The 19952-nt window shown below is 38.8% G+C and overlaps 1 protein-coding gene across 1 annotated transcript in view; it reads left to right on the top strand.

The window, feature by feature from the left end:
- Positions 1 to 19952, top strand: part of SIMC1 (SUMO interacting motifs containing 1) — an 85891-nt gene that overhangs the window by 57873 nt on the left and 8066 nt on the right. Inside the window, exons 6-9 of the mRNA XM_027605018.2 lie at positions 4438 to 4590; positions 6440 to 6568; positions 17748 to 17904; positions 18010 to 18094. Of these exons, the coding sequence (XP_027460819.2) occupies positions 4438 to 4590; positions 6440 to 6568; positions 17748 to 17904; positions 18010 to 18094 (524 nt within the window). The remainder of the gene's footprint in view (positions 1 to 4437; positions 4591 to 6439; positions 6569 to 17747; positions 17905 to 18009; positions 18095 to 19952) is intronic.

The raw sequence follows: 19952 nt of genomic DNA, 5'->3' as shown, positions 1-19952 counted from the left end.
GATAATGTATTTCAAACAACCAGGCTCCCAAGGTTATTCACACAGCATGAGTCTCACAAACAACATTCCTTAGCCTGCCTGTGTACATGCAGGTCCAGGTGGTCGGTTATGTGGGACAAATCACAAAAACATCTATCCATACAGAACAGGTGCATATATCTTTTTGAATTAGCGTTTTCATTTTCTTTAAATACCCAGTAGTGGGATTACTGGATCATAATGGTATTTCTATTTTTAAGTTTTGAGGAACCTCTGTTCTGTTACCCTAGTGGGTGTACCAATTTACATTCCCAACAGTGCATGAGGATTCCTTTTTCTCCACATCCTCACCAGCATTTGTTATTTCTTGTCTCAAAGATGGGAATTTTTAAAAAGAGGGAGAGACAGCAAGTCATTCTCTATATTACCCTTTCTTATGGGGCTTTCTTTTCTTTTTAAACTCTTCATACAAAGAATAAACTAGTTCTATAAGATTTAAAAAATACACTAGTTCCCAAGTCCCTTCACCTGCATTTTCCTTTTCCACAAGGGTAATCACTTTATTCTTTTATGTGATTTTTTGGATATTTACCTCTGTATGACTAAATTGCAATACCTTGTATTGCTAATTCTTGATTTTTCTTTATTAGCTATTATTTGTTGACTTTCTACATGAAGGATAAGAAGTTAGCTCTTTTTTCCTTCCTCCCTCCTTCCTGACACACACATTTCCCAGCCCCCATACTATTAATTTATTTATATCATAATTTTTTTCAGATCAGTATTCAATGTTTCTATTACTAGGATGATGTGTGCTAGTCGGAGTTGAGCCAAGTACTAAACTATGATTACTTCTCCTTTCATTCATACCTTTGTGTTTCCTTAGAGTTAATAATTGCCTTATTTTTAGTTCCCTTGTATTATTTGTGCATACTGGAAGTCAACCCCAAATTCTCTATTTGCTCTAAATCTCCCCTCAAGATGTTTATTTACACTGGGTAATCTTCTTCTTAAAGACCTCCTTCAGTCTGGATTGGTTGTCTTCTTTGCCAGTTTTTATCATAAATGTGAGGATTTCCTTTACCTGTTTCCAAAGTTAGATCTTTTGTGTGTTTGTTTGCCCTAAATCTTCTCTTTCTTGGTTTACTCCCTCATTTTAATAGATTAGTCTCCAGTAGCTTCTTAGAAATGGATGTGGGAAGTAAAATTTTTGAAATCTTCAATATCTGAAAATTATCTTCCCATATGTTGATTGATAGCAGTATAGATATTTAGGTTACAAATAGCTTTTCTACAGAACATTCGAAGGAAATTTTCTTTTTTTTTTTTTTTTAAAGATTTTATTTATTTGACAGAGATAGCGAGAGCAGGAACATAAGCAGGAGGAGTGGGAGAGGGAGAAGCAGGCTTCCCGCTGAGCAGGGAGCCCGATTGGGGCTCGATCCCAGGACCCTGGGACCATGACCTGAGCCGAAGGCAGACGCTTAACGACTGAACCACCCAGGTGGTCCCCGAAGGAAATTTTCCATTTTCTTCTAGCTTCCACAATTGCTGTTAAGAAGTCGTAAGTTACTTTGATTACTGATTCTTTGTATATGCCCTAAGTTTTTCCTCTGAAAATTTTTAGAGTCCTCTTTTTGCCCAGTATGCTTGTTGTAGGTCTGCATTCATCCATTGTTCTGGGCATTCAGTCTAGAAACATCCTTCATTCCTGAAAAGAGAGTTTTCATTTGTTATTATGTTTTTAATTTCCAAGGGCTTTTTTTACTTTGTCTCTAAATGTTCCTTTTTAAAATTAATAAATAGTATTTGTTCTTGTTTTCTTCTTTCATGGATCCATACATTCTCATATCTTTGGTGATACTGATGATGGCTTTTGTTTTTGTTTATTCTCCGCATAGTCTTATTTTCTCCCAAGTTACTTTTTTAGCAGGGAGGGGGGAGCATTGGTTTTGGTTATTTTGGTCTTTATCTTTCATAGTGGAACATTTCCATAAATGTCTAGTAAACCTTGGTAGTCTATCCAAGTTTAAGGGTGACAGACTTCGCTGCTGATGAACGCTCAAAGTACATGGGAGGACTTGTCATTTCTGTACTTCCCTGTAGGTGGAAATGACTGCCCATTTTTTAGAAAATACCTTGTCAGTGTCTTCAGGTCTTTCCTCTTGGTTGGGCTGGATGGGTTTTTGAAAGAAGACTTCCAATTTCCTACATAAAGGGTAAAGACTGGAATGCCAGGTTTTTGGAAGACAAGTGTGGGAAAATAGCAAGGATCTCTGCGTTCAGCATGCATATGTTCACTTCGTGCCGCTGTTATGCTTTGATAGCCTTGCCTCCCAGCTGTGCCTGGTATCCTAGTCCAAAGACCCTCAGTTTTATCTCTCCACAATGTTAACTTGTAGTTAAGAGTCTAAAACTTTCTTAAAGAGCTTTCAAACCAGGGGCACCTGGTGGCTCAGTTGTTAAGTGTCTGCCTTCGGCTCGGGTCATGATCCCAGGGTCCTGGCATCGAGCCCCGCGTCGGGCTCCCTGCTTGGCAGGAGGTCTGCTTCTCCCTCTCCCACTCCCCCTGCTTGTGTTCCCTCTCTCTGTCAAAAAAAAAAAAAAAATTCTTAAAAGAGCTTATAAACCATTATGCTTACTTTCCCTTATATCCTTTCATTCTGCTTCAGAGAAGCTTTGCACTGCCATTTGCACAGCTTATTGAAGTTTTTTTTTTCTTTTTTGGCAAATAGGATTAAATAGGATTACTCTTTATTGCTGGCTTAGGATTCGGCTTTCTCAATTCTGCTAAGTCAGTTAAAATCCATCCCTTTGCTAAAGTCATAGACTTAAATTAAGAATCATCCTTAAACATTGGGGAGGGTGGGGCGCCTGGGTCGCTCAGACGGTTGGGCGTCTGCCTTCGGCTCGGGTCATGATCCCAGGGTCCTGGGATCGAGCCCCGCATCGGGCTCCCTGCTCGGTGGGGAGCCTGCTTCTCCCTCTCCCTCTGCCTGCTTCTTCCCTTGCTTGTACACTCTCTCTCTCTGTCAAAAATAAATAAAATCTTAAAAAAAAAAAAACATTGGGGAGGGTATGTGTTGTGGTGAGCACTGGGTGTTGTGTAAGACTGATGAATCACAGACCTGTACCCCTGAAACAAATAATACATTATATGTTAATTTAAAAAAAAAAAATCATCCTTAAAGGGGCACCTGGGTGGCCAGGTCAGTTAAGCGTCTGACTCTTGATTTTCAGCTCAGGTCATGATCTCAGGGTTGTGAGATTGAGCCCCACCTAGGGTTCCATGCTGGGTGTGGAGCCCACTTAGATTCTTTCTCTCCCTCTCCTTCTGCCCCCGCCCCACCTCTCTCCCTCTCTTAAAAAAAAAAAAAAAAATCCTTAAAGCATGACATACTTGCCTTATCTAGTTAATTGGTTACTTTTGATTTTATAATCAGCATCTCTTAATCCACCCCCCAAATCAAAGGCTGGGACCTTGACAATTACCTGCATCTAACCATACATCCATCCCCCTATCACCTACTTTGCACCTTCCTGCACCCAAAGTGATCAGCATTCTCTGTGTTCATCATTTCCTTCCCGTTTTTATGTCATTTTATTATATCTAAATGTGTTCCTATAAAGTGTATGTTTATATTTTAGTTCCTTTCTACTGTATATTAAAGAATATCATGCTATACATAATCTCTTAGAACTTTTATTTTTCACTTTATATTATAGAGTACTAAGGTTTGTCCATACTGTCACTTACCACTGTAGCTTACTCATTTTCACTACTATGTAATATTCTATTTTGTGATTATACTTCATTTCCCTTCCATCTTCTAAAATTTCACTGTTATTGTCTCCCTTCCTTTTCTCCTCTTCCTTGTGGATTTTTAAAAGAATTATTTACTCTAGCATTAGTGGGATTTAGGAGGGAACAAAATTAGAAGTGTGTATTAAATCCACCATTTTTACCGGGGTTACCTAAGTGATCATCAAAAGTAATTTTGACTATATGAGATGTTTTTACCTTACTAACTTTTAAAGCCTTCACCCTGCATAAAGTATGACTCCATTGCACATACTCTAAACCTCAATTATTCGTATTAGTAGATGACACCTAATCATAGAAAGCCAGCAAGGATCTCTGTGGTCATCCAGTCAAACTTTCCATCTGCTCAATGCATGTTCCTAATCAGGAAGCCACGGATAGTACTCTTTGACCCCAGAGGTACCTTTCAATAACAACTCAGAAAAATGTCGATATTTCATTAGCTTTTGTAACCTTACTGCAATTAAATGTGGGGTTTCCATTAGACTTGTTTAAATATTGAAAATCACCTAAGAACCCTCTTTGTAACCTTTGGGGAAATCTAGGGGCCTCAGAGCCCAAGTTAAGGCTGTGGTTTTGAGCACCATACAATAAAACAGAAGTTTAAACTTTTTTTAATCTTTTTTCCATTGCAGGGATGTCATCAAGTGGTTGGTCAAAGTAGTAACTGAAGAAGGATTAACTCAGCCCCCAAATGGGAATCAAACCTCTTCAGGAACAGGAATCTTGAAGGCCAACAGTAGCCATCCTTCTCCCCAGCCCAACCTGACAAAGAACACCAATCAGCTGTAAGGGGCAGGCACAAGTTGTCTTTCCCAGGGCTGTCAGGATTTATTGCTTTAGAGAACAGCAGCATTCCTAAAAGAGGTTTCCACAGAATTAACAAGCTCTTGTAACATAGGCTGATTCTTACTAAAGACTATCTTAGTTTGGCTACAGGCTAAATTCTAATGCCAAAGTTAAACAAAAGCAGATGCTTTCTCTCTCAGATGAATAGGACTTCACTAAGTGAACATAAGTTCACAAAATTGAAGTGAAACAAAAGCTAAGGGATCCATTTCCTGGATTCCAAAGGACAGTACAGGGTCACAGCTACTCATCACTTCAGCTGACCACTGATGGAAGAGAAGGAGTCATGGATAGTGGGTGTTCCAGCAGCCTCTAGTCCTCAAGGACCTTCATGTCTCCCCTCCAGTCCTGGGAGAAGAATAGCAGTTTAACCTGCAGATTCTAACAGGTTATAACAGCAATGGCTCAGACCAGGGAGGGTCCCATTACCTCAAACCACACTGAAAAGAGATTCCTAGCATTTCTTTTATGGGGTTGAGAGTGGTTTTGGTATTTTTTGAGGGATGCCAGGGTTTTAGGATCCAGAACTGTCCTTGCACAAGTAACCTATTCCATGTCAGTCATATTGTTAAAAGCCCGTCACACTTGACACTTCAAATACAGCATTTGTGCCTAAATTTACAACACTATTTTATAATCTAGTTGCACCAATCTGATTTTCATATAAGGCCTAAGGGTTTTAACTAATTTAAGAGACAATCTTGTATCTAAAGGGAGAAGGTTTAGAACAAAAAAGTATTTGCTTAACAGAGTGGGGGAGGCTGTAAAGTATGGTTATCCTAGAACCCCAGTATATAGACCTAAGAGAGGGGCAGACACTCTTCCTTCAATGGAAGAAAATACTATAATCTAAATTATTATTGTTATTTATTATAATTAAATATTACTATAAATAAAAATAAGGCCCTCTAAAAGTCAATTTATCACGATGTTAACAACAATAGGCACTACCATTTACCATGAATGAGTGCGTATCTACCAAATATCTTACACAGCACTCAAAACTTTATGAAATAGCTGGTATTATTCCCCCTTTTTTAGAGATGAGAAGACTTGGGCTCAGAGCAATTTAGTAATTTGTCAAAAGTTGACCAGCTTGTCATTGCAGAGCCAGAATCTGATGCCAAAGCCCCTAGGCCACCTATTATGTTACTGACTGCAGATTTTCTGAAAACAGAGCGCTTTCTTCCTTCACAAATAATAATGCTTGTTAAAAAAGGCTGACTTCAGGCCAGGCCCACCTTTCTGAGGGGTAGCCTAGATTCTTTCTGCCACATCAGCCTGGCTTTCTCCCACATTCAGGTCTGATAGGACAGAGGGTCACAGTCCACCAGTTGAAGTTCTGAAATTGAACTTAGTAAAAGATAATTGTAAAGAAACCAGTGACGGGAAAACCATATGGTAAATATGTATTTTCTCCTATATCAAAGAAATTTGAATAACTGATATTCTGGACCTGTTTCTTCATCTGGAAAATAGAAAAGTTATGGGTTAGATGATCCTCAAAGTTCTCTAGATCCTTAAGATCAGATGTTTCTATTTTGAATTTAAAAGTAGCTTGCTTTTACAGCTCAACCACAGGTTCTGAGAGGTTCAGATAGTATGATCTGGCAAGAGGGATTCAGGTAGGTGAAATTGCTAAATAAAAGCATGCTGAGAGCTTGAGTAGTTCTCTCTGACCTAGTATGTGCTTTACAAGATCCTTTACATGGGTGGGGATCTCCCAGCTAGCCGGGTGGCTCCTGGCTAGATTCTCCCACTCACTTGTGTTCTATGTTCTGGACACAGGATTGTGTGTCAGCTGCAAAGGATGCTGTCCATAGCTGTAGAGGTAGACCGGACCCCCACGTGCAGCTCCAATAAAATTGCCGAGATGATGTTTGGGTTTGTGCTGGACATTCCTGAGAGGAGTCAGAGGTGAGTCTCAGTTTTGTTTCTGTTTTATGTTCTGGGAACAGAATTTCTGTTTTGTTTTGTTTTTTTAAGATTTATTTATTTTAGAGATTGAGCAGGGTGGGTGGGTGGGGGCAGAGTGAGAGGGAGTCTCAAGCAGACTCCATGCTAAGCGCAGAGCCCAACCTGGGGCTTGGCTTGATCCCATGACCCGAGGATCACAACCTAAGCCTAAACCAGGAGTCGGATACCCAACCGACTGCACCACCCGGGTGCCCCTGGGAACAGAATTTCAAAAGAAAATTCCAAACAGTAGTTAAATTGGGAAAAAAAGAGGTGGAGAGAGAGTTCCTGTCTCTTTAACCTTTTGAAAAAAAGAGGTTCTCAACAAATTATTTGCAACTAAGGCATAATTTCTTGAAACAGGCAGGATACCATAACTGGAGCCTACAGTTTCTTACTTTATTCATTTGGCTGAAAACTTTGTCATCCCTCAAGTTTCAGCTATTCCCTGATTCTCAACCATAGAGCCTGATATAAATGTTCGCTAAAGGCCTGATGGGTGAATGAAATAGGCATGTCCGATATTAGGGGAAGAAGAGGTGAGCCAAGAATGAAAACCGTTGGAGCTGTAGAATAAGCCCCTACGGTAAAAATAAGGAACTCAGTTTCTCTAAGCATGAATTAGTAAAGTATTCCCTTAGGAGATAAAGAAATAGAGTTCTTGGCTGGGACCAATGATTCCTCCTTTTAACCAGTAATTTTAGAATCTAGAGGAAAAAATAAATGAATGAATATGAATTCATGAATAGTTGCTAGCACAAGAAATAACTATGAGAGAACCATCATACAATAGTGATCCTTGGGGAAATTATCTCCATTGGCTCTATGTCTAACTTCTCATAACCATCCCCTAAACTCCCAGTTGGCAGCCAAGGCTATTATACAGTTTAGGTTCCTCTATTAGAAGAAAATGTCAAATCAAATAGTACTGTAATAGAGATTTAATGAAAATACCCCCACTAAGATTAAGAAAACCATTTATTGGGCCCCTGCAATGTGCCTGTCATTGTCACATTAACTCTCTCATATTTTCATGAAACTATGATGTTATTCCTGTTTAACAAATGAGAAAAATACTCAGAATAGTGAAATAATCCAAGTTTGCACAGCTAATTCAATTCAGAACCCAAATTTAAAGCCAGGACTTTTTAATCCCAAATTCAGTATTCAAAGGAGGCAATATGTTACAGTGGTCAGACCAAAAGAAGTGTACATAAATGTCATGCTTGCTCTGTCACCTTGTCAGGAGTATTTCATTTGGGTCCAAATCCCATACCATTCATTCAAGCCCAGATTCTTATGAAAGGTGGGAAATCTATGGAATGGGTAACTATAAACACATTTAGACTTAACATTGACAAAAATAATTTAAATAAATCCTGACCCTATTTTACAACTCAGAAGGGGCAAATCGGCAAGCACCCAAATTGTACTAGAATATACTTTATATAGCCTTTACGTTGGTTTATTTAATTTTTAAAAAAAGTTTAGGTATAATTTACATGCAATTAAATTGTATGACTAATTTATATAAATATTCCATGGATTTTGACAAATGCATAACCCATGTGACCTATCATTTTCCAATGGCTCATTGATAGTATATAGAAATCCTGCAACTTTACTAAATTCACTTATTGTATCTACTAGGAATTTTTTTGTGGTTTTCGTAGGATTTTCTACATACACAATCATATTGTCTGCAAATAAAAACAGTTTAACATCTTCCTTTCCAATCTATATGCCTTTTGCTTCTTTTTCCTGCCTTATTATATGGACTAGTAATCCAAGAGAATGTTGGAGAAGTGATAAGAGCAAACATCCTTACCTTATTCCTGATCTTAGGGAGGAAACATTCAGTCTGTAGACATTTCATAGGGGTCCTCTGTCGGATTGAGGAAGCTTCCTTCTATTTCTAGTTTATTGAGTGGAGTGTTTTTATGAAGAATAGGTATTGAAATTTGTGAAATATATTTTCTGCACCTATTGAGATAATCATAATTTTTCTCCTTTTTCCATTGATGTGATGAATTACATTGATTAATTTCCTAATGTTAAACCAACCTTCCATTCCTGGAATAAAAAAACTGTACTTGGTTAGATTCCGTTTACTAATATTTTGTTAAGGGCTTTCACATCTGTGTTTACAGAAATATTGATCTGTAATTTCATTTTCTTACAATGTTCAACTTCACCCATATTTAAAGAAATGTAGATTAAAACTACAGTAAGATGCCATAGTAAGAATTTTGAAGTACAATAAATACATTCCATTAAAGAGGTTTTAAGAAAGCAGATACACATTGCTGGTGGGAATGCCAAATGGTACAAACCTATCAGGAATTTTGCAATATGTAACAAAACTAAATGTACATTTACCTCTTGACCCAACAATCTTACTTCTAGGAATTTACCCTGAAGACAGCCTTCTAACAGTATGAATATACAATATGTAGGATATTCACTACACCATTGTTTATAATTGTAAAATATTAGAAACAACCCAGATGCCCATACATAGGGCAGTGGTTGAATATCTATAGTACACAATGGAGTATTATGCAGCTATAAAAAAAATTAAAATTAAAAATAGGAGCACAATTTCTGAGCTGATTTCCAAAATATATTGTTAAGTTAAAAAAGCAAAATACAAAAGAGTATGCATAGTAAATATATGTATCTTTTTGTAAGAAAGGAGAAATTTTAAAATGTACATAATTATGATCATTTGTCAAAAAAGAAACAAAGATAAATGGCAGACTAATCAAATTGCTTATGTACAAGGGGTGGATAGGAATGGGCTGGAAAGGAGAAAAGGTATTAAGCCAAAGTGGTGGTGTTGGTGGCATAATACTTCTAAGTTTGCTTCTTTGTATAGTTATAACTTTTAGGCTTTGGGAACCATATTAGTGTTTATATTCTAAAAGGAAAATAAATCAAGAAGTGAGTTGAAAGATATATCAACAAGAGAGGGCCTAACATGGAATACAGACACAAATTAACCTGTGTTTTAATAAATAACATAACTGGGGTGAGAGAAGGGGTTTGAGGGGGAACAAGCCCAAGTAACTTTTTTTTCAGTTTTTATTTTAAGTAATTATGGATTCACAGGAGGCTGTCAAAACTAATACAGGGAGGTCCTATGTACCCTTCACCCTGTTTTCCCCCAGTGATTACATCTTATATATAACTATAGTACAATATCGCTAACAGGAAATTAACATTGGTACAATCCATAGAACATATACAGATTTCACCCATTTTATATGCATTCATTTGTGTGCAGTGTGAGCACATGTGTAGATTCATATAACTACCAGCACAATCCAGATATACAGAACTGTTCCATCACCACAAGGATCCCTCTCCTTTTATGGCCACACCATCTATCTTCCCCAATCCCTGGCAACCACTAATCTGTCCAAGTAACTTAAAACACAGTATTTGGACTAAGTATTCTCAGGCTAAAGAGAAAATGAACTGTGAATAAATATTAAACTCTAGTTAGTAAATTTCTTTTTCACAGAGGTATGAGTTAACAATTCAAAAACTATCTTATGTGTATTGTAGGATTAAACAAATAAATGTATTGTGGATAATGAGAGCCAAGTTTCTCACTGTCAGAGAAGAGAGTTACACATATGAAAAGGGGAAAGGATAGAAGGAACCCTGTGGTGCTGAATTGGAATTGGAGGTATCAATATAAACTTGTGGTTTCTAATAAATATAGATAGATAAAGGAATAGATATAGATGTGTGAAGGTGGCATGTATGTGTGTATTCATACATCTTTTCCTACCACTACCCACTGAGTGTAGAAATAATTACCCCTTAGTAGCAATAAGCTCACCTTTGACCCAGATCTTAGAATACCAGTTTACACTAAAAGGAACCAGGGTTCCTTGAAGAAAAGGATAATTACAGAACTGAGGTAGGGAAAAGTACAAGATGAACCTGGAACATCTTGCGCCAGAAAGTAAGGAAATGTTCAAAGAACGTTCAGAACATGTCAAGTCAAAGGGCTTCTGCTGACCAAATCTGGGATAATTTGAGCATCAAAATAAATATTGACAATAAAACACTATAAACTATTAAATAAAATAAGAATCTACGATTCTAATACTGACAAGAAGGAAGGAAGAGAAGGGATGTTCTTCTTTACTGTTGAAAGCCAATTAATAAATGTAAGAAGAAACAATGAGTTGGGAAAAAAATGCCATTTGATAACCATCATAATAGTTAATTCAGATATGAATGGATATTAAAATGGTGAAAGTTTGTGGAGTACCAAGGTATTTTCATAATTTCAAAATATATTGCCACAGGATACTCATTAATTATAGTGGGAAAAATAATAACTTTATGGTGAAGGCACTACCTTAGTCACTAAGTGTTCAAAGTTAACACCAACAATGAGACAGTTGGCATCATATGCCTTTTGATATGATGCACTGAGAAAAACAAAATACAATTCTTGCAGTACCCTTGCCCCAAAATGTATAACCTCAATCTAATTGTGCAGAAATATCAGACAAGGGGTACCTGGGTGGCTCAGTCATTAAGCGTCTGCCTTCGGCTCAGGTCATGATCCCAGGGTCCTGGGATCAAGCCCCGCATCGGGCTCCCTGCTCAGCGGGAAGCCTGCTTCTCCCTCTCCCACTCCCCGTGCTTGTGTTCCCTCTCTCGCTGTGTCTCTCTCTGTCAAATAAATAAATAAAGTCTTTTAAAAAAAAAAGACTATTTTATGGATGGGATTATACAGTACATAACCTTTTGGGGCTGACTTTTTTCATTCAGTATAATTCTTTAGAGATTCATTCAGGTTGTTATGTGTATCAATAGTTAATCCCTTTTTATTAGTGAATAGTATTCCATGGTGTGAGTGTACCATGGATTTTTTTTAACCATTTACCCAGAGGATATTACGGTTTGGGACTATTATGAATAAAGCTGCTATAAATATTCATATACAAATTTTCATGTGAACATAAGTCTTCATGTCGCTGGAATAATACCAAGGAGTATAATTTTTGCATCATATGTTAGTTGCATGTTTAGTTTTTAAGAAACTACCAAACTGGCTGTACTATTTTATATTCCCACCAACAACATATGTGTGATCTGGTTTCTCCGCATCCTGACCAGCATTTGGTGTTGCCACTGTTTTTTATTCTAACCATTCTAATAGGTGTGTGGTGATATCTCATGATTTTCATTTTCATTTCTCTAATGGCTATTGAATTTGAACATCTTCTCATGTGTTTATTGCCATCTGTATATCTCTTTACTGAAATGTCTCTTTTTTTCATTTTCTAAATGGATTGTTTGCTTTTTTACTGTTGAGTTTTGAGAATCTTTCTGTATTCTAGATACTACTTTTCTGTGGTTTGCAAGTATTTTCTCCCACTTTGTAGTTTGCCTTTTCATCCTCTAAACAAGGTCTTTCACAGAGCAAAAGTTTTAAATGTTGATAAATACAACTTATCAACTTTTCCTTTTATGGATAATACTTTTGTGCCAAGATTCCTTGGGATTGTTTACATAGATGTGTGTCACCATGTCATCTGCAAATAGGGACAGTTTTATTTCTCCCAATCTTTATGCCTTTTATTTCCTTTTCTTGCCTTATTGCACTGGCTAGAACTTCCACAACTATGTTGAATAGCAGTGGTAAAAGCAGACATCTTTGCATTTGTTAATGATTTATGGGAAAGCATTCAGTTCATTAATTAATTATTGATTAAAATATAAGTTCATCATTAATCATGACGCTGGCTGGCAGGCTTTTTGTGGATGTTCATTCACAAGTTGAAGAAGTTCCCTTTTACTCCTAGTTTTCATTATGAGTGGGTATTGAATTTTATCAAATACTCTTCAGTAAATGTTTTATTTTTAATGGTTGTTCTTAGAATTACAATATGCATCCTTAACTTACCACAGTCTGCCTTGAATTAATATTATATCGCTTAACATATAATGTCAGAATCTTAAAACTATATTTCCATTTACTCTGCTTTCATCCTTTGTACTTTATCGTCATACATTTTACTTTTACATAGGTATAAATTCCAGAATGAAGTCATATTTTTGTTTTAAACACTTAGTTGTTTTTAAAATAAATTTAAGAGATGATGTGGAGAGGGTCTTTTATATTTACACACCGGGATACTGTGATTTATAATAAGAAATATATATTTGGTCTTCATCCCAAACCCTTGGAATTTCCTAAGTGAGGAAAGATAAAGGTGTCTTTTATCACGTTAATGAAGTGACTTTTGGAATGCCCCTAGGGTAAGAATCGGAACTGTGTCCCAACCCCCCAACCATTCCCCCCACCCCATCTTCAGCTACAGGATGGGGAGAGGGGCAGGGGATTGAGTTTAATTACAAATTGTCAGTGATTTAATCCATCACACCTATCTAATGAAGCCTCCATAAAAACCCAAGAGGACAGGGCTCAGAAAGCTTACAGGATGGTGAACACAGAAAGATACCAGGAGAATGACAGCCCCAGAGACCTTGGAAGCTTTTCATCCTTTCCCACATACCTTACCTTATGCATCTCTTCCATCTGGCTGTCCCTGAGTTATATCCCTTTATAAGAAACTGGTAAACTAGTAAGTAAAATTTGTTTTTGAGTTTTGTGAGCCGCTCTAGCAAATTAATTGAACCTGAGGAGGGAGACCTGGGAACCTCTGATCTACAGCCAGTCATCCAGAAACACAGGTGACAATCTGGACATGAGAGTGGCATCTGAAGTGAGGGTGGAGGGAGTCTCATAGGACCAAGCCCATAACCTGTGGGATCTGATGCAATCTTCAGGTGGAGAGTTCCAGAATTGAGTTAATTGCCTGGTGGTATCACAAAAAAACATACGCGGGGTGGGGCGCCCAGGTGGCTCAGTCGTCAAGCGTCTGCCTTCGGCTTGGGTCATGATCCTGGAGTCCTGGGATTGAGCCCCGCGTCAGGCTCCCTGCTCAGTGGGGAGCCTGCTTCTCCCTCTCCCACTCCCCCTGCTTGTGTTCCTGCTCTCGCTAACTCTCTCTGTCAAATAAATAAAATCTTAAAAAAAAAAAAATACGTGGGACCCACATAGTTACCATTTCTGGTGTTCCTTCTTTCCTGAAGATTCAAGTTCCATTTGGTGTCATTTCTTGTCCACCCAAAGAACTTACTTTTTAAAGTATTTTTTGTAGTGCAGGTCTACTTGTAATAAATTCTCTCAGCTTTTATCTGGAAATGTTTTTGTGTCACCTTCATTTAGGAATGGTGTTTTTACTTGATGTAAATTCTAGGTTGATAGGGATTTTTTTCTTTATTTATTTTAAAGATGTTCCATTTTCTCCTGACTTGCTAATGAGAAGTTATTAGAATATCTTACTGTTGTTCCCCTATACGTCATATGTCTTTTTTCTCTGGCTGCTTTATTTTTTATTTTTAGCAATTTGATTATGATACCGACATGTAATTTTCTGTACATTTATCCTGCTTGGGGTTTATTGAGTTTCTTAAATCTGTGAGTTGATATTTTTCATCAAATTTTGGCTGGAGTTTTTTTGCCACAAACTCTTATTCTGGGGAATCAAGTTACATGTATGTTGGATTGCTTGACACTGTTCCACAGATCACTAAGGTTCTGATGTTTTCTATTGTTGTTTTGCTTTGTTTTGTCTTGATTTTTTTTTTCTCTGCTTCAGTGTGGATAGTCTTCAAGATTCCTGACGTTTTCTTTCAGAGCGCCCAAGGTGCTGTTAAGCCTATCAAGTGGTCTTTTTTTTTTTTTTCCATTTCAGATATTGTATTTTTCAGATCTGGGGTTTCCATATGGTTCATTTTTATAGTTTCCGTTTCTCTTTGCTAATAGTCCCCACCTAGTCACTCATTATATACATCTTGGTCTGTTGGTTGGTTGGTTAATCATGAACATATTTATAATAGCTGTTCTAAAGGCCTTGTCTACTAATTCCAACATCTCTGGATGTTGTTTGTTTCTCTGGACATTTTGCTCCTGGCTGTGGGTCATATTTTCCTGCTTTTTCCCTTGACTAATAATTTTTTGTTGTATGCTGGACGTTATAAATGCTGTGTTGTTGAAGGTCTGGTCTGCTGCCTGTTTTTTTAAAGAGTATTGAGTTTTATTCTGGCAGGCGATTGATTTACTGGCAGATTAGCTTTCTCCTGTTGAGGCTTGTTTCTAGGACTTATAAGGGTGGTTCTAAAGCAGCCCTTATTAAAGGGCTTGAGTCTTGAGGCTTAGTCCTTTTGGGGTCTCAACTGAAGGTCCAAGATGTTCAGTGAGGTCTCTCCACTGTGGCTCATTGAAACCCCAGTATCTCTCAGCGCTGGAAGATCTCCAGAATCTCTGCTCAGCTCATAGCCCTCCAGTTGGTTTTCTCTCTCAGGCTTTTGAGCTTCTTCCTGCACATGTGCCAGGGGCCCCTTTACACACATTTCTTGAGCTCCTCCTCCTCCAACACAAATTCCAGCCACTTCAGCTGTCTCAACCATCAGCCTCTTTTTGCTCTGCCCAGCAAGCCCACTGCTTTGTGTTTGGGACCCACACTTTCCTCTGCCTTAGAAAGTACCGCCCATAAGAAATTTGGGATAAATGTGGGGTTTGTCACTTTTGTTTCCCTTCTTTTAAGAATAACAGTACTTTGAAGCAGCTTGTCCAGTGCCTGAAAATGATTATTGCATATGTTTCTCCAGTTTTATAATTGTTTATGACAGGAGGGTAAGTCCAATACCAGGTATTCTATGAATCTGGATGTTGGCCTTCCTCTATATCTTGTTTTTGAAATTCAAATTTGAATTGCTATAGATTTTGTACCTCCATTTCCCGCTATGGCCAATGCATTAAAATTACCTTTTTGTCCTTTTTATATCTCTGAGTATGCTACCTGTGGATTATAAAACCAAGACAAACACAGGCCCTGGAAACAAAATTAGAAGAGAAAATACAGTTTGAAATAGAAGGTTATTGAATAGAAAAACTGTCTTGTGAGAGAAATAGGCCAAATACAGAGTAGAAATTGGACTTTTTTTTTAAGATTTTATTTATTCATTTGAGAGAGAGAGCACAAACAGCGGGGAGGGGGAGAGGGAGAAGCAGACTCCCCAGTGAGCAGGGAGCCCAATGTGGGACTAGATCCCAGGACCCCGGGATCATGACCTGAGCCAAAGGTAGACACTTAACTGACTGAGCCACCCAGGCATCCCTGAAATTGGACTTTTTTCAAAAGATTTTATTTATTTGGGAGAGAGAAAGAGAGCAAGAGCGCACAAGTAGGGAGAGAGGGAGAGAATCTCAAGCAGACTCCTCACTGAGCATGGAGCCAGATGCAGGGCTCGATCCCACAACCACGAGATCGTGACCTGAGCTGAAACCAAGAGTCAGATGCTTAACTGACTGAGCCACCCATGTGCCCCTAGAAATTGGACTTTAAAAAGAATTTGGGGAATATCGTGCAAATGTAATCCTTCGGAGTTCCTTGCATCAAAGAAGAAAATTTGTGGGGTGCCTGTGTGGCTCAGTCGGTTAAGCATCTGACTCTTGATCTCAGTCCAGGGCTTAATCTTGGGGTTGTGAGTTCAAGCCCTGTGTTGGGCTCCACACTGGGCATGGAGCCTACTTAAAAAGAAAGAAAAAGAAAATTTGTCAGAGAAGGTATACAATGATTTTCAACTCATTAAAGAAATAAAATGGATTTTCATAAATATTTTAGACTTTTTAAAACTTTTGAATAGTAAGAGGGAAAGGTTAAAAATATTCATTTTGCTTTATAAACTTTGCTTTTCTACAAATAATATATGTGCCTGGTGCAAAAGCAAAGGGAAAGGGAAAATAAAAATGAATAGATACTTTATGATTTATCATTTTTATAAATGGCAGTGGCACAAAGAACCCCCTATTTTTCCAGATGTTGCAAAACTACAAAGGGGCAAGATGTAGGAGAAAAGCCTCTTGGATCAGGGCTAGCTGTGTTCCTCATTGCTGTACCTCCTTATGTGCTCACAAGGTGTCTGCTTCCGGAACTGCTATGACCAGCAGACCTGACAAGGACTGACAAACAGACCTTTAAGCTAACACCCTCAGGCAGTCCAGAGATGCACCCTGTGCATCTGAGATTTATAACACTCTTTTGGAAGCTGACATTGCTTTTAGAACAATGAGCCTGAGGGCCACCTGGGTGGCTCAGTCGGTTAGGCATCTGACTCTTGATCTCAGCTCTGGTGTTGATCTTGGGGTCAGGGGCTCAATCTCCAAGCTGGGCATGGAGCCTACTTCAAGAAAAAAAAATTAAAAGACCCTAGAACAATGATTAACCTTCCCGAAGCACAGCTGTTTTGTAGCTCTCCCTCTCTGAGATTCTGAATATGCTGCAGCCCACCTTTGCTAGTCAAGTCCTGCACTGGGTAAAGTGACAAAGTCCAGGGCAAGTCCCCCCAGAGGAACTCTCAAGTTCTAGACTTGAAGTTTAAGAAGCTGCAATGCCCACAGCTGTGTATTTTTTACTTCCTTCTTTTCGTCCAGGATTTTCCCCACTGGTGGAATGACTCCTGCCTTGAGCCTTTTTTGCTCTTCTTAGACTACTTTCCCGTGCCTCTTCCTCCGTTAGGAAGGCCCCTTCTAGTCCCCTGACCAAGTGTGCTCTCTCCCGTGTGTATCCCTGGAGCACCACAGGCAGCCCACATACACGTGCACTGGCCACACACTTTATTTTGGTTCCCATTGCATACCTTTTGCCTCTGGTCATCAGTCAGCTTTTTGAGAGAAATGCCTTCTTTTATTTATCTTAATATTCTTTGCTCTGCCAAACAGTGTCTGGCACATTGTGGGCATTTAGAAATATTTATTCCCAGTATTAATTCTCTTACAATATGAAGTTAATCTTTTTAACGTGTCCTAAACTTTTCTTTTCCAAATATCAAAGACTTTTCCCTCCTTCTGGCAGTTGTTAATTCATGAACAACCCCACCTCTGCCTCATTCACAAGCTTTGTGCATTTGTAGGCCTCTATCATATTCCTTCTTAGCCACCTCTGTTTTAGGGCAAAGGTTAGAGCTTTCAGAGGGAATTGTGGTATACATTCCTTGAAGTGATAGTGGTGATGGTTAACCCTCTCTCTTCTCCATGCAGGGAGATGTTCTTTACTACCATGGAAAGCCACCTTCTGCGCTGCAAAGTGTTAGAAATCATATTCCTCCACAGCTGCGAGACGCCCACCCGCCTGCCCTTGTCTCTGGCCCAGGCCCTCTACTTTCTGAACAATTCTACATCACTGCTCAAGTGTCAGGTACATGCTTCCCTGCCTCGGTCAGACCTAGAATACCTTTCCCCTCACCCTTGAGCATGTAACTGAAGAAGGCACCTCCTACCAACTGCTTTCACTTCTCTGCAGTCAGATAAAACCCAGTGGCAGACATGGGACGAACTGGTTGAGCACCTGCAGTTCCTGTTATCCAGTTATCAGCATGTGTTAAGAGGTAAGCAGCATTTGTTCACAAAGATGATTGTATGGGAGTCTCACAATCGCCATTGTTATGAATTGAAGTTACATGGGGGATTCTAATTTGTTAGCCTAATTACAGCATCGTTCCTTGGTTATAACTACAAGGAACAAGGAATGACATCTTTGGAATCACTGTTATAAATCAGAAGAATTCACATATTTCCGTTATGGCAGATAATACGGTGGTCCTTGCAGTTATTACGTTGACAGGTAAGCAGCAGTCGTCATACCAGGAGAAGTATTCTGTAATGACCTGATTAGCCCTGGCATCTTACCCTGCCCGTCACTGCAAGTCTTTGCTGGATCACTTGCTCATTGACTGTGGACACTGTAAACATCTGTCAGTAGGATACAAAGCCAGAGCAAATCAGTGGCAAGGTAAAAGCATACATCTTGCAGAAGTTGTAAGATGCTCTATAGTCTGTGAAAGTGACTTTGCTCAAGTCCCAGGCAAACCCAGTGATCAAGGAGGATCCAGGAGAGTTAAACTAATTAACACTCAGGAAGTGAATATTGACGAGGGTAATAATGGAATAGCTGCTTCAAGTGAGAATGATTTTTTTTTTAAAGATTTATTTATTTATTTGACAGAGAGAGAGAAACACACACAGTGAGAGAGGGAACACAAGCAGGGGGAGTGGGAGAGGGAGAAGCAGGCTTCCCGCAGAGCAGGGAGCCTGATGCGGGGCTCCATCCCAGGACCCTGGGATCATGACCTGAGCCGAAGGCAGACGCTTAACAACTGAGCCACCCAGGCGCCCCTCAAGTGAGAATGATTTTATTAGCCAAATATTAATAAGGCCCTTGTTCCCAATTAGTGACATAATTATTAATTCCAAAAGGAAAGATAGTAACTTTTTTTTACAGATGTATTTATTTATTTATTTATTTGAGAGGGAGAGAGTGTGCACATGAGCGGGGGGGAGGGGCAGCGGGAGAGGGAAAGAGAGAGAGAGAGAGAGAGAATCTTCAGCAGACTCCCTGCTGAGCACAGAGCCAAAGTGGGACTCCATCCCACACCCTGAGATCATGAGCTGGGCTGAAACCAAGAGTCATGTGCTTAACCAACTGAGCCACCCAGGTGCCCCAAAAGATAGTAACTTTTTAGGGGAGAAAACACATTCCTCTTAATGTGATGCCCTGAGAAGGACACGTCATCACTTAGGTAGTGTTCTTGCCAAAAATCCATGACCTGAATCTAATCACAAGGGAGCATCAGACAAATTCCCACGGAGAGACCTTTCACAAAATAATTGACTTGTACTCTTCAAAAGTGCCAATGTCTTAAAAACAAAGACCAAGAAACTGTTCCAGATTAGAAAGAAACTAAAGCACATTAATACTAAATGCAAGACATGATCCTGGATGGGCTCCTGAACCAGGGAAAAGAAGCTATGAAGTATGTTATTGGGATGATCGGTGAAATTTAAATAGATAAAATAATAGTATTATACTAATATTAAATTTCCTATTTTTGATAACGATCCTGGCTTATGAAAATAATTGTCCTCAGTCTTATGAAGTCCAGATTGAAGTATTGAGGGGTAGAAGGGCACAATGTTCGACTTATCCTCAAACAGTGAGGAGGGACAGTACATATTTATGTGTAACTATATGTAAATATATACATTTATATATAATATACATTTTATATTTACTTGCCATGATCATGTTGAGGTTGATTTTAGCTCAGTAATGTCACTGGGGAAGGTATAATGGCCCTTATACCCTCTCAGGCCTGGAATTGGGGAAGCTATTGTAGAGAAATAAAAGAACAGCACTGAATTTACAACAGAAGGTTTGGAGGGGCGCCTGGGTGGCTCAGTTGTTAA

The sequence above is a fragment of the Zalophus californianus genome, chromosome 5 (genome assembly GCF_009762305.2).
Source record: "Zalophus californianus isolate mZalCal1 chromosome 5, mZalCal1.pri.v2, whole genome shotgun sequence".
Lineage (NCBI taxonomy): Eukaryota > Metazoa > Chordata > Mammalia > Carnivora > Otariidae > Zalophus > Zalophus californianus.
The sequence above is the reverse complement of the archived record's forward strand: the minus strand, read 5'-3'. Positions and strand labels throughout refer to the sequence as shown.